The sequence below is a fragment of the Lepisma saccharinum genome, chromosome 1, assembly GCF_977018435.1.
Source record: "Lepisma saccharinum chromosome 1, izLepSacc3.1, whole genome shotgun sequence".
Taxonomy (NCBI): domain Eukaryota; kingdom Metazoa; phylum Arthropoda; class Insecta; order Zygentoma; family Lepismatidae; genus Lepisma; species Lepisma saccharinum.
In genome coordinates, this window is record NC_139229.1 from 29,389,837 (window position 1) to 29,405,823 (window position 15,987).

The 15,987-nt window shown below is 34.9% G+C and overlaps 1 protein-coding gene across 11 annotated transcripts in view; it reads left to right on the forward strand.

Moving 5' to 3' along the window:
• The window catches only part of Arms (Ankyrin repeat-rich membrane spanning), a 265,557-nt gene that overhangs the window by 219,519 nt on the left and 30,051 nt on the right, over positions 1-15,987 (forward strand). For 8 of the 11 annotated variants that reach the window (XM_083130254.1, XM_083130251.1, XM_083130243.1 and 5 more), the window contains one exon: positions 1,505-1,575. In XM_083130254.1, coding sequence (XP_082986380.1) covers positions 1,505-1,575 — 71 coding nt within the window. Of the gene's footprint in view, positions 1-1,504; positions 1,576-3,318; positions 3,539-11,165; positions 11,813-12,701; positions 12,741-15,987 lie in introns of those variants that run through there. The other 3 variants (XM_083130265.1, XM_083130272.1, XM_083130268.1) reach the window with 3 other exon arrangements.

Below are 15,987 nucleotides of genomic sequence, written 5' to 3' on the forward strand. Positions count from 1 at the left end.
TTGCAAGCAACACACACTCCTTTTTCATAATGTAGCAAGCTCTATTGGCCAACTCGCGAATTACAGATGTTATCATTTCAGTTATGGACTGCATACTTCTGCCACCTTCTGTGAACTCGGTAAACTACTTGGAATTCTGATACATGATGCATACAGATTGAGTTTTACACATTAACTACATCAATTTAAAAACGAGAAACACTTGAAATCTTATATTATGACACATTGGTCATAATGTGATCAACACTGCGCTCCAGCTCCCTGTGGCCCTGAGGTGCATTCATTTGAGGCATCATGGATACTTGTAGCTGTCAGATACAGTTATGAGCAAGTCACTGTTATGTTCTAGAAATCTTCAAAACTTCAGTTGAATGTAAAATTTCTGAACTATTCTAAGCTCCGCACAATGAGAGAACTGAGCTGGACTTTTTGGCTCCAGATGTTGTAGTTTCCAAGTGCAAAAAGCACTGCCTTTTGTCCAGTCTTAAATGGTACCTTCTGCTGTTAACATGCACCCTTCACTTGCAGTTTAGGGAGAAGCAGAGAATGGGATACCCATTCATTTGCCAACTGGAGACGACCGTTACGATTAACTACACATTCTTGGAGCTTGTCGATCGTCGCTTTGGAACTGTCCAGTAACTGAAATCGTAATCCATTTCTCTATCGACAACTTCTTCACGTTGAAGCAATGCTCGAAATATGTGGAGATGTGGAAATGGTATCCCCAGCTAGGAATCTTTTCACCATAAGCAAATTTCAATACAGAATATGTTTGACGAATACGATGCCAATACATAATGTGAATGCTCTTTATACCATTGAGTACAAAGAGAAGAGGAGGCGATGGCAGAATTTGATTCTTGAATGAATACAGATAGAAAGAATGACTAAAACTAAAGAGAAATAAATAATTTCACATATATGTCTAGTATTACAAATATACTCATTAATGTAATAGTAGTCATCAAATAATACAAATGTGAAAGTTCAAAAAAAAATTTAAGAAAATAAGAAATTACATCGATATGCTGGACATGTGACTAAACTGTTAAAAATGTCTGGAGAAAAATGAGACACTGGTAACCCTGCCAAGAAAGGCAAGACTGTGGAACCTCTACCTAAACTTTTATGATGAAATAGGAGAACGCGGAACCCCAAACTGTTCCTCTGAGATGTAAGTTTGTGCAATGCAGTATATATACTACACGAATTTCCCCATCACGATGGCAAATAAGCCAACTTGATTGGTTCAAAGGTTAATATGCCCCTCCCTATTCTCCTGTGCAAGAGCCAAAATTTGAATTCCAACTTGGTTCTCTCATCACGAAGGGAATAGGTTGTGCAGATCCTTAGCTTGAGGGTGAGTGCTGTAATGCTGAAGTTAATGTTGATGCTGGTTGCAGTTGAATGTGTGTAGAGGCCAGTATGTAGCGAATTTTCAATTTTCCATAAGGTCTATATACTTCCATGAATCGTAATGTGTGTCCTTGTTCCCTTCTAGGTGATATGGTTAGTGCAAGTGGGAACAACATATCAGTGGCTTCTTCCAAGCAAACAGTATTAGAAAAGCAAGTGAGTAAACTAAGTTTTTCTGTTTTTAATTTGTGATTGGTATGTACACTGTGCATGTGACAATCATTATTTTTAAGATTGATTTTTTTATTAGGCATTTAAGATCCTATTGAAGAATGTACATTACTAAATGTTATCTCGGTGAATCTGATGTCTTACAAAGTACATGCCATTTCCATGTACGATCACTAGAGGCACATATTTTTGGTAAATAAAAAAGCAAAATTTCGGTATAAAAACTGAGTCAATTTCGGGTTCAAAAGCGGTAAATAAAATAAAATATCGGTGTTATAGCGGTGAATAATCACATAAAAAATGCTATATAAAATGACATTTTGGTTTTAAAATTGTGAATATAATCCTAAATTTGATTTAAAAACTACACTTATTCCACAGAATTAACATTTCACTTCTAATAGCCCATTTATGTAGTTATCCGAGTATTAAGTTTATTTCTGTGTAAAGGAGTCAATTTTTGTTTCTCCAATATTAACAGCAGAATTAATCAATTTTCCGGGAATTGCATAACTCTCAGGATAATTCAGACCTTAGAAGGTGTCGCGTCGGTGAATAAACCCTAAATTTCGTGTTTAAGAGTTAATTTCGCTTTTTACAGTTCATTTCGCATTATTTCGTGACAAAACATGGTCACAAAATGCATCTCACACCTTTCAAAAACATTAAAAATTAACACTACAATGTGTTGTTTCAAATTTCATTTTTTCGTCAAAAACGAAATATGCATGCCCCTAACGATCACAGACACTGCTGGGTTTTTATGATTCCAGATGTCCGTAATAGTACACACTACCGTATTCAGGATTTTTTCTTTGGAAGGTATCCACTGTAAGAGTGGATACTACATAGCTGCATTTTACGTAGGGGCACGATCACTATAAAATATTTTGTAATTGCAATTTTTAACCTTCATTTTAAGAGTTGTTCAAGGGCAAAATGCTATTGGGGGCATTTAAAGGGGAGTTTTCATTTAGCGCTTTGGTTTTGGCAAGTTCTTTACTACTTTCATTTGAAAATGTTGTTTTCTCGTAGTTTCGGGTGGGGCTGTAGTCTCCCTCCCTGCATACAACAACGATGGTGCAAGTCTTTCTTAGGAGCACAACTCATTGTTATTGCTACATATTCAAGATGGAGTTTGCCTTTTCTGAAATCACAAAGGGAAGTCTCAGGTTCTTGTTCGGTTTGCATTCCTGTAAAAATAATCATAGCACATGCATTGCTTATGTCGAAAATTTTGTCACAGTCCTACCTTAAATATGTTGTTATATGTATTTTTTTCATGGAAATACTGCGAAGCATTGAAACGTCCAATTCCCCCAGAGTACATGTTCGTATATAATCCTTGATTGTTACAAACAGATGGAGATACTAAATTGACTGCCTACAAGCACTTCATTTCTTTTCTCCAAGTTTTGTCTTCGTTTTCGGTTTAAAATGTTGTAGGTTATTTGAATTTTTGTAAATGTGTGCATTTGCTGGCACCTATGGCAGAGTGGTAGCATACAAAGCCAAAGGTCCCAGATTCGAATCCCGTGTGAGGCACAAATTTTTCATTGTGTTTCTTTCATCATTCATCCTCATCACCATGATTAACCAAGAAACGATGTAATGTAAGCAAAGTTTTAAAGAAAAGGAATATGTGTATGTGTAGCATCCTAAAGGGTGCAGAGCAGCAGGATAAAATATGAGAAAATATGGATATGTTTTCGTAAAATACATTTTCAGCATAAAGAGGAGCATAAAGATGGAGGGAAAAGCACCAAACGGAAACTGGAAGAATCCGATGGTAGAAATCACAGGAAGCAAGATAACCCTAGGCCTGACAGGAAGCATGAAGACGTGCTATATTGAGTGTTAAATGCTGAAATGATACATATTTTTTATTTTTTACATACAAATGTTGTTGTAAAATGTTTTATGTATGCATATTAAGAAAGATAATAAATAGAATCTTGTTTTTTTATGAACTAGAGTGCATAGGGTTCTGCCTACATACATTACCATAAACTTACAAAGTGAAAATTGATAAATAGATTGAAAAAATTTATAAAAATTCAGATTAAATATTTTATGTAAAGACTTTACATAATATTTATTCTAAAAAATAGCACAAAATTTCAAGGTTAAGAAATAGCAATGCTGCTTATGTCAGAAATGATAAAAGTAGTACCTTAAAAAAAAATACCTCAGAGAAAATGATGTCTTATAAAATTCTTCTGTTTATTGTATTATATACTTATTGTAAGTGTTCAATTGAAGTAAGCATGTATGGATTTTCAAAATTAACTAGGAAGTTTCAAGAACAATCTTGTAAAAGTGCAACTGTTTCCAGTTTTTTACTATGTGAAATAGCCAAAATGTAATTCAATAGATATAATTCAAATACTGTTTAACCAGCAAATGGTCCTGTCTGAGAGAGAAAAATGACCTCACAGCATCTCTAATCAAAATTATTTTAATTGCATTGCATAAAAAGGAGTAGCATGTATTTTTCAGCGATTAACATTGATTGACAAATGTCTTATGCTGTGGTTACTTTATTATTTAACTCTAATATAATAGTTTTGTTATGTAATAGCTTTGTTGTGTACTGCAGGAATGAGAGAGAAAAATTGGTTGTGATTATTGGCTGCCGTACCTGATGTATCAGTATTTCTCATGTGTGATAGTTCTGTAGATTACTTACTGCTGTGCACATTAAATTCAATACACCTTTTATGTTGTGGTAGCTTAAAATCTCTCAGTAAATGGTACAATATATACATCATGTCCAGCTTAAGAGTGCAATAAAAGAGAAAATCATTACGTGTAATATTTAACCAAGAGCACCTTAAGCATTACGTAGTGTCAAAGGTAATCTCAAAATGTATTTTTACCATGCTTGCAATACGTCAGTGCTCTTTGGATTGCGTGTACGAACTGTACTGAACTGAATTGAACAATCGTAGTAGCCATGTGGAAGAAGTTTCAGAAGGCATGGTGTGTTCTTGCTCTCGCCGAGTTGAAGTCCATTAAGTGTACCAGACACGAGTTTGTGACCTTCCTGATCTACGACATCGCATTTGTGCTGCAATCCGAAATGTGACTCCAGTAATGGGTGGAGGTTGAATACAGGTTGGACATCTGTAGAGCAACTAATGGTGCGCACATTGAGGTGTACTAGGTATGTAAAAAAAACTTTTTTCAGTTACTCTATAGGTAGAACAAAACTCTACAGAAATACCGTAATAAACTTACGAGATATTAATTTTTCTTTTTTTTTTCTTTTAAGCTGGACACACTGTACAATGGAACCCCAATTTTACAATCCCTGATTTTACATTTTACTGCATTATGCATTCAATCTTCATGGTCCAATAGAGCAAATTGCTAGAAAATTTTCCCACATTTTAAGTTTCATCTTGGTCCCCTGAAAAATGTAAAATCAAGATTTCACTTTATATATTATGTAAAGTCTAAGAAATACATACTGTAATTTACAGCCAAGAGATCTATTTCAGGGAAATACTTGAATGTTTTTAACAGTACTGAACATTATATTTTTTTGTCTGTGTGTAACCAGACTGAATTCTTGCATCATGTATTTTTATATATTTAGTAAGATGATGTAATTTTCATGCATATTCCATAGTATTTGAAACTTAGGAGATAACTGAAAAGCCGTTGTTTTTTTTTAAAATCAAAACGTTCAGTGTGTTCTTTCTAAGAAGAAAAAGTGTAAATGTGTATTATAGGTCCACCACTGCATTTGAAACCCTGGCATGGCTCTAGTGTCTCCAGTTTGTCATGGGAAAGCCTGTAGTTCGCATATTTTTCAAGATTTCAGAAATCTTGCCGCTGGTATAAACATTTGCAGTTTTGTTTATCAGATCTGAGCTTATCAATAAGTAAGAAACGAGACATAACGTACACGATGCACATCTACAGGCAAGAATCCTCGTTTGGACAAAGTAATGTGGTATACTAGTAGATTTTTTCAGGTTCGAATCTTGACCTGGGCATAGATGTTTCTTTGGAAGTTTAGCTTCATCATTTTAATCATGATTAGCTAAAAATGACAAGAAAGCACTGCATAATAATAAAATAAAAAGTATGTGAAATTTACATATTTCTTTGCCTTATCTAACTTATATTTGGGATGAAAGCTCCTTGAGTGGTATTTTTGTAGCGAATTTGGTTTATCTTGCTGCAAGTGTACAATTTGAGTTATTGTTTTGCTTTAAAAAAAACTGCAATAACTTTTTTTTTATGCCGACTGTACAATAGTTGTGTAAGAAAAAGAAAACTAAGAAACTGAGATTGTATGTACTGCACTAAAAATTGAAAAAGTTTTCTTAGTGTCTGTAAGTGTCAATTCCATAGTTACTAGAGATGGAATGAATTAATCTAAACTCAATCAGTGTTGGCCGGTATGAGAATCAATAAAATTGCTGATAAATCTTATCGGTTTGATAGTTCTATAAAGAGCTTGTTATTCAGTAGAAAATTGTACCATTTTGTTGTGGTTTTTAATGAATATTGATTTATAATTCTAGTTTTGGAATGTAAATCCCTAAATATTATTTTTTTTAATGCAAAACCAGTTCTTGCATACATTAATTAAGGAGGTTAATGGATGTCAGTTAGGCTTGTTAATACATTCATATTTGATCAATAGAACATCAGTTACCAGTATTAGTAAATTTTAAATCAGCCTTTTATTGTTTTCAATAAAAAAAATCATGTTCTCATCTCTAGTATTATGACTGTTACATAGGTCTTTATTTGTTAAGAATACTCAGATTAAAGTTCAATGATTTTCAGTATGCAAATACAAGGAGGGGTGGCGTTAACATGAAGGGAAAAAAATATAAACTACTTGAAAGTTGAATGTTATTACCCAGCTGTTAATGTGGGGAAAATGCAAATGGACTTGAGAAGATGTTGTTTAATTTTTTTAGCACCTAAGTGGGTACTGTTCTGTTGCTTATGGTCAGCATGTGTTGTTAGCAACTACCATATCACTTTAAAAATGTATGGGTATTTTCAGTAACATGAAAACTGTTGTCCGAAGGAGATAAAACAATGGCAATTTACAAATTCATTGTATAGAAATGCTGTTTTGAACATTATTTTTAGTAATGTATTTGCAAAATACTGTTTTTGTCTTTTATTTAGTATGTGTTGTTGTAAATGTTAAGAATGTACAGATTGTTATATTTTTTTTATTAATTGAAATTATGTGTAAGAATATGCATTTTTTTGATCTCATGTGTGTTCTTGCTTTACTGTTTTTTGTTTTTTATATTTTGTTTTAAGATATATAAGAATTACAGAATGACAGAAAGTAGAGTACAAGTTGAAGTAGAACATTATTTATTGATAAAAATGTAAGGTAAACAAAGCAGAGTTTGTTTGAAATATCACATTTTTATGGATTTCTTTGTTGGTAGTACATTATAAATATTTTGTATTGTGATGACCTACATAATTTATCCTGCAGTTTTATGAATTGCACAAAAGTGCAAGACTCTATTTCTGGTAATAGTTATTCTTGCCATCTTGATGAAGACTGACAAAAAGCATTTTTTCACTATTACTTGTTATAAGAAAACAGGCGATCCATTATTCTATGAAGTTTTTTATTATTTAATCAGAATGTACATGACATCAGTACATTAATCTTTATTCTTGTGTGCTACCATTATTTTTCACACCAGCGATTGTAGACTCAACTTCATTAGTTCAAATAGCTGATATGTGTGGATCTACGAAGTCATTCATTTCATCGTATCATCACTCATTCTCATCGTCGCGATTAGCCAAATGTGCTAGAAAAACTCAGAAAAATAACCTAATTGAATCAATTAGTCTATGAGTGTGAGATGCTGATTTATCACTTGCATCTGTCAACAGCTATGCAGTACCACAAACAAAATTGTACTTGTAGATATTTTTAATTTAGTGTAAATAATACGAGGGGTATTTAAAAAATAAGGGCCGATTGATTATATCAAAGAGGAAAAGAAGTCTAACAACACTGTATTGGTGGTTACAAACACGTACATATCTACTTCAATTTTCAACATAGTCACCATTATTTTCCAAACAAATTAGGTACCTTTGAACAACCTTTTTTATACCCTCTGGATAGAAGTTCGCCGCCTGGAGTTCAGCCAATCCAACACTGCAGTTTTTAACACCTCAGTTTCTTCAAATCATTGATATGCAAGCTACTTTTTGAGGTACAGGAATACATGGTAGTCACCGAGGGCAAGGTCTGTACTATGCAGGGAGTGACCAAAAAGTTCCCATTCTAACCTCTCAGTCATCTGGAAAGTGCCGGTAACAGTGTGTGGTCTAGTGCTGTCGTCGATAGGAACAGTTCCTGAGTACAGTATTCCACGTCGTCAGTTTTGTATGGTACATCTGAGTTTTGATACCATTTCACAGTACGCCTGTGATGAGATTGTTTTGCCTGGCTCCATAAGAATCCATCAAAAACACACCTTGTTGGTCCCAGAAGACAGTTGCCATGACTTTTAGTGCAGATGGAATTTGCGTGAACTTTTTCGCCCTTGGTGGATGTGAATGCACGGCACCATTGCCATACTTTTCCTTCACTTATTACACTCTGACCATACTCTTCACACAATTCTTGGTGAATTTCGGCAGCATCATGACCTTTGGTGTTAAGAATTTGAATCACAGACAGTACTTCTCAACTGGCAGGATCATGTATTCGGGCAGCTATTTTAACATGCTCTAACTCGCAGGATAACCAACAGCTGACTAGCAAAAATATGATTGTAATGTTGCCAATGGACCAGTTGATGTTACTGCATAGGCATGATCAGATCACTGTTGCCAGTCACTTTTTATAAATAATCGGCCCTTTCTTTTGACATGTGCCTCATATTTGTGTGGAGCCAATACCAATGTATCATAATCAGGCAATACCACTTGTATTGATATCAAACATTGTTTGAATTTAATTGCAGATACCAGCTACAAAATATTTTTTGCATAGTCTATACAGTGGAATCCCAATTATATGTTCCAAGATTTTACATTTCCACACATAATATATTCAATCTTTATGGTCCCAATACAGCAAAATGTTAGAAAATTTTCTCGATTTTATATTTTCCTGCAAGTTTCTTCAGCATGGTCCCCTGAAAAACGTAAAATTGAGGTTCCACTGGACATCCTCGGAACTGTACAGATTATACATTTTTAGTTAATTTTGCATCAGCATTGCATGTCAAAAGTGAATTTTGTGATTAAACAATCAATATTTTAATATTCCTATTATCTTACATCTGAATCTATGAAAGTTTTAAAGCAAATCTCTGATAGGTTGATATGAAATAATTGCATCTGAATTCACATTTAGAAATATTATCAATAATTGTAAATTGTTAGTGTTCAAGTATGTGTGAATTGTTAAGGGTAGCATTGATATCAGTATTGGTTCAAAGAGGCATTGACTCAACTCTACATAATATGGAATATGACACAGCAAATATGGTCTTTTCTTAGCCAGTATAGTATTTTGTGTTCATTGTAATTCCTATTTCTAATTTTTATATTGTTTGTGTACGATAGTAGCTGAGAGTGACTTTGTGTGTATAAACCAGCTGGCCATTCCAAGAGAAAAGTTAGGTTTTCTGTATTTGATGTACTGTAAGGAGGGTTGAATTCATAATTATTGTTAATTCTGCACGAGAATTTAAAGTACGGTAATTTTAATGTTAATGTTTTGTTTTTAACGGTATCCTGGTAGATTTACTTGGTAAAGTTGCAGTATAACAATCAGCAGGCATATGTAAGATAATCAGCATCATATCATCAACTTGGCCGTAACTATAAGCTTTAAATTAATTTATCATAAGAGAACAAATCTTATTTGTACTTTTTTCACAGCTTGTGTGTGGAAAGTGGAAGGAGAGGAGGTATTTGTAAAATCAGGAGCGAAAGTATTATTCCGAAATGAAAGAATGTTCTTTTTAATTTTTAGAATACCTCTCCTTTCACTAGTAACTAAGTGGTTTCAAGTCCAATTCATGATGTAAGTTTGATTAACATATCTGAGCATACTTAAAATTTGTTTTCCACAGTTTTACTTTACTCTGGTTTGTATTTACGTATTTTATTTGGTCTCTTTCCTTTTGCACCAAATTTGCAAAGTTTACACAATCACACTAATTACAAGAAATGGAATATCATTACACTATAATTGCAATAAGGATAATACATTTTCATTTTATTTTTTTGGAACATGAATTTTAATTCGGTCTTTATCATATTTTCTTTTTGCTGGCTTTCTTGATTGGATGTGTTAGTTTCAGGTAAGTTTTTTTAGGTGTTCATTTTATGTGTGTAGTTACTTGTGTATGTAGACGATTGTATGTGTGTGTTCTCATTCATGTAGACTGTTTTTCTTTCTGGAAGTCGTTTTTAGAATGTAGCAAATTTGTGTGAAGTAATATGTAAAGCATACGATTAGTAGAAGTCATTTTCTAATTCTTAGTGAAAGAGCATTGGTAAAGTAAGAAGAAATAAGTTTGATTTGACTTGGAAGGAATTTTTGATGTGAATAACGAAATTTTAGATTGCAGCAAGATCTATTAATCTTAATATACTTACCCTGCAAATATTAATAAGAATTGGAAAAAATGCTGAAGGAGACTTCGCTACATTAACTTGTTTGTGTCCACATCTGTAAATTGCAGAAACAATGGGTAAAGTGTGACTTAACAAGGCTTCATCTTATATGTCTGCACTTACTCAACCACGGAAGCACTTCATTACTTTTTCACTGAATCATATTTGGAGAACTGACTTTTTTACCAGGCTTATTACAGTGCACTCTGTTTACTGTCGGCAAACTTGTACCTGGTACAAAGGGTAGCCTAATACAATGGAACCCCGATTTCAAGTTCCCAATCAGAAAATCGAGGTTTCACTGTAATGAGAAGAGGATGACAAATTTGCAGTAAGTTACATCCCCTACTTTGAGTATTGGACAGTGGTGCATAAACACTATGTTTATCAAGATAGCACTTCTTCAGTAAGGACTTTTGACTTATTACTACCTTCCTTACTCTACCCTCCCCCCCCCCCAAACAGTAGTTCACAAGTTTCCATCCTCATATTGAAAAGAACCTCCCTCCCTCCCAAAATGTTCACCCAAAGACAAGAAAAGATGGTCGCTTGAAACAGTCTTATAGTAGCTAAAATAGTAAAGTAGGCAATTACTTTGCACACCCCTCCATGCATATAGAGGTTGTAACTGGCAACATGGCTGTATGACTGCAAAAAGAAGACACGTATCTAATTTTTTTGTATCTTTTTTTGTATCCCACCTTTATAAAAATTCCTGGGTATACTGCTTCCATCTACATGGTACCTTAAAGAAAGCAGTATGTTGCAAATCAAATCCTCAAAAGAAATATGCCTGGTGTGAATTTGAGCCACCATCATTGTCCTCCATAACTTATTTCAAATTCAGTGTCATAGAGTGATATGTAAGTTTATTTTCTCTTTTTCTCTCAAGGAACTTGAATTCAATGAAAGTATTTCGTTTTCAGTTGTACTCAGTGGTGTGACAAGTACCAACTAATTGTGAGGCTGATTAGGAGAACCACGCACGTGCACAACAGGATGGCATTACTTATTACAAATCTAACACACAAACGATGTGTGTTTCTATGCATTTATTTGTATTGTTGAAGACTGACACTGACATTTTATTTAAAACAGCACTGCATACGGAAAGAAATTATTTATACTAAGCCAAAAGGCTCGTGTGAAAAGCATGTTGCAATTCATTTATAAGTATTCATGGGTGTGTGTGTGTCTGATGTATTAAATGTGTGTTCTGTGCTGACGTTAGTGATGAGGTGTAAACCAGTGACTTAGAACTTATAAACTTGGGTACAACTGTACTTTGTGATAATAGCATTAGTAAAATATTTATATGCACATATAAAAGTGGTACACTTCATAATAAATGTGTTTTATTGAGTTCTGCAGCAGTGATAACTGTTCTAATTTAATAATTAAAGTTTGACATTTATATTGGATCAGAAACGGCCAGCAGTTTCTTACAATGCAGTACTTATGAAAAGATGTTGCTCTCTTATTTTTAAATTAAATAAAATTAGTATTTTGATATTTACCTATTTTATACATATCTTTTTGAATCTCCATGTATGTCCTTATTTTTCTGGAATAATAAATTCGGAAAGAAAAAACTGACTCCAGAAGTTTTTCTGTTATGCGTTCTCATTCCCAGCCTTTGGAGACTCTTAATAAATAAATAAATAAATAAATAAAAATAACTATTTCTAGTTGTCAAATCAAATAGTAAAGGTTGTTGAAAATGTAGCACAACCAATCATACAACCACAGATTTGTTTTGCATACTTCTGAGAATATTTTCTGAGATTGGGTGGAACGGTATAAACAAAATTATAAAAGTTGTTACTTCAAGCAGTTGTCATTTTTGCAGTTAATCTCGTGTATAAGACAGAAAGCAAATAATCTCTTCACATATGAGTGTATTGGGGAAGAGGAGGATAGGATATGACCTGCATAAAATAATTAGCATGATGTATCAAGTACCACATCATGAAAAAAAATCCTAGATTAAAAGAAATTAAAGTCAACATTAAGATACTGAATTTCAATTTAAAAGTATGTGTATAGTTAACCATGCTGATTGTCAGGTCAGCTGAGACAGGCTTGAATAATTTTACGATCCATGCAGTTCATATGATTGACTGATAAACCATTGGACATGTGCTAATCCAAAAGTTCTCGAGTATCTCTTTGGGCTGTTGAAAAAGAAAACCTTTAGATTTGGGTGGCTTTCGGAGATGTATATTCCAAACACGTGATAGTTAACGTTTTACAGGAACTTTTTATCAAATAGTATTAAATATCTTTCTGACCTCGATGTTACTAGTAATGTCAGAAAATGTATCAATACATCCATCAGAAATGCTGAAATTAATTTAACAAGAACTAGGAAACTTAACAGTGCATATTTAATTTTGGAAAAATGAATTACTGGGTTTTGCTTTCAGATAAATTATTTCAGTTGATACTGATTCTCATTTCAGTGTTAGAATGAGTAATGGCTACCTTCAAAGACATTTTGAGTAAGTAAAATCCTTGGGTTTATTGCATGGTGATTTATTTAGCATGGAAAATACATAGGGAAGTAAATGGGAAAGCTTTAATAAAGTAATACATTGGGCTTTGTTCCGTATAGCTTCAGTGAGGAATTAGTCTGAACTATGACTAACAGTTGGAACATGGTTCAATAGTGTCCTCAAATGTAGTAATTTAATGATGTAAGCGAAAGTTGAAGGCAAATGCATAGTGTATTTACGAGGCACATGTCAAAAAAAAAAAGGGCAGATATTTTTTAAACAAGAAAATGATAGAAGAAATTTATTGTGATTGATAAACAAGTACATACCTTGGCTATTTTTCAATGTAGTCACCATTAACCTCCAGACATTTCTGATAACGTGGCACAAGCTTCCGTATACTATCTGCGTAAAAATCTGCTGTCTGAGAGTGCAGCCAGTCCAGAACTGATGTCTTGAGCACGTCACTGTCGTTGAAACGCTTCAATGCAAGGCACTTTTTCAGGTGAAGAAAAAGAAAGAAATCGCTGGGGGCAAGGTAGGGGCTGTAAGGGGGATGATTGAATAGTTCCCATCAAAATCTTTGAATTGTCTCAACAGTAGGAACAGCTGTGTCTGGGCGGGCGTTGTCATGGATCAGAAAAATTCCAGAGCGTAGCATTCCTCTCCGCCGATTTTGGATGGCACATCGCAGATTATTCAGTGTTTCGCAATATACCTCTGCTGTAATTGTTTGTCCTGGTTCCAAGAATTCCACAAAAATCACACCCTTTTGGTCCCAAAACACAGTTGCCATGATTTTGTGAACTGATGGTGTTTGTTTGAATTTCTTCGCTTCAGGAGAACCAGAGTGCTGCCATTCCATTGACTGCTGTTTCAACTCCCCAGTGGCATACAATATCCACGTTTCATCCCCCATCACTGTGTGAAAAGAGGTCATCCCCATCCTCCCCCCAGCGAGCCAAAAAATCACGTGCAGCTGTCCTCCTTTGCTCTTTGTGAGCGTCTGTCAGCATTTTTGGTACCCACCTTTCACACAGTTTGTGATACCCCAGGTTGTCAGTTACAATTCGGTGCACTGTTTTCGCAGACACTTCTGGAAACTCTTTGGCGAGTTCAGATATTGTGAACCGGCGATTGGAACGCACTTTCTCGTTAACGCGTTCTACCAGATCGTCCGTCTGAACATTAGGCCTTCTGCTACGCTCATGGTCATGGACATTTGAATGCCCTTCCCGAAACTCTCTGCACCATTGCCTGATCTTCCCTTCACTCATTACTGTCGGTCCATAAATGGCACACAATTCCCGATGGATGTCAGCTGCATTCTGTCCTTTGGCGTTCAGAAATTGTATGACAGATCTCACTTCACATTTGGCGGGATTTTGTATTACGGCAGCCATTTCACCTTACTGCTACTCGCACTTACGCAACCCCACTCTGACGATTCTATCTCTGTTGCAAGCACAGAATACTAGGGCATGCTCCTGCGCATGCTCAACTTCATGTGTTGCCAACCCCGCATAAAAAATTATCAGCCCTTTTTTTTGACATGCATTAATTTGTAAAATATAGTAACTTTTATTATAATATAATGCACATATGCAAAGTATTCACACAGGTGAAGTTGGATATTGTATTCGGTAGAAGCAAATTATATCTGATTCATACCTTGGTCAGACTTTATGTAGAAACTAATGCTAGAGATAACTTAATGATGTAGGAGTATTGCACAGGGAAGAAGCAAGTTAGAAATAATAAGTGGTTAGAAATTGCTTAATTTAGATACTACTATCTGATAGTGTTCATTGAAGTGAAATATATTACGAGAGAAAAGATTATGTAATATTAATATTAAGAATACAGATACAGGCTGTGTCAGATTAGAGCATTTCTGCCACTTGCTCTACATATGTGAAGCCAAAGATAATATTTACTATTTTGCTGGCAGAGCATATTGAGTGGTTGACTTGCAGTCTCATCAACAAAGGCTCCATGTTTGTCATGGACTGGGTAGTGGTGTCCCTTTGTGAAGTGTCCCTTCGTCAATTCCATCTAATCATTATTCATCCTCATCATTGCAATTAGCCAAATTAGGTAGAAAATTGGAGCAATCAGAAAAATTTCCCCTTCCAAAAAAAATAAGTACAAGAGATGTGTGTCATCCCTAATTTTTCCAAAAGAAGAGTTTCAAGGATCAGCAATGGTGATTTCAGTTGATGTGAGTTATTCCTGTTCACACGATTTTTAGTGCAATGTCTGCTTGGGGTCAGGAGCCACTGTGATCTAGTCAGTAAGGTGTCCGATTGCCACATGAGAGACCCATATTCAATTCCTGGGATGGCGATAATTTTCCTACTTGTCCCTGCATAAAGTGGTTGTGGGTTCACCCAGCCTCAAATAAAATGGGTACCTGGGGGCATCCCTTGGGGTTAAATGTGGCCTGAGCATGGTGCTGATCACATCACATTGTAAAATGGCTGAGATCTTTACCTTTTTATCCTGCTTGGGTCAGTGTGAGATGCTCTAAAAGTAAGCATGCCATACTTTGTCAAACATAATATGTGCATGCATGTGAGAATTTATTGTGTTCATCACCACTGAAGCTTTGGCGAGCTCTGATAGTATATGAATATGTAGGTTAATTCATATCTCTCATGGTTGTAGAAGTGGGATACTGTGGTCGTAAATACTACCTAGCAGTAGTCATTAAAGAAAATTGTACAAACATTGATTTGATTGCACCAATTACAAACCAGCCACAAGCTTAACATGCATGCTTTGGTGTACTGAATGGTATCTTGTAACCAATTCTTTCAATATGGTTACTGTGTATTTAGTATACAGGGTGTTTCTGTGACGAATCAAACTGGCAGGGTGGATGGAGACTGACCCAAGTACCAATATGAGATAAGGAACCCGTGTCATTAAAAAGCCAAAACTATTGGCTGCTGCCAATGATAGTGGAATAAGAGAACTGAAAGATGCAGCTTGTAGATTTAATATGGACATTACTACAGTGTATTGTAGCAGTCTACAGCAAAAACATTACAGTACATGTTGAAAATGGCAGCCCCCAGTGTCTTAAGAATCTCTGTCGCATCCACTCTAACATCCCTGATGTCATTCTGACAATATCACAGGCAGCATTGCTGGAGGCTGCCATTTTCAACACTTACTGTAACATTTTCACTGTAGAGTGCTACAATACACTGTAGCAATATCCATATTAAATCTACAAGTTGCATCTTTC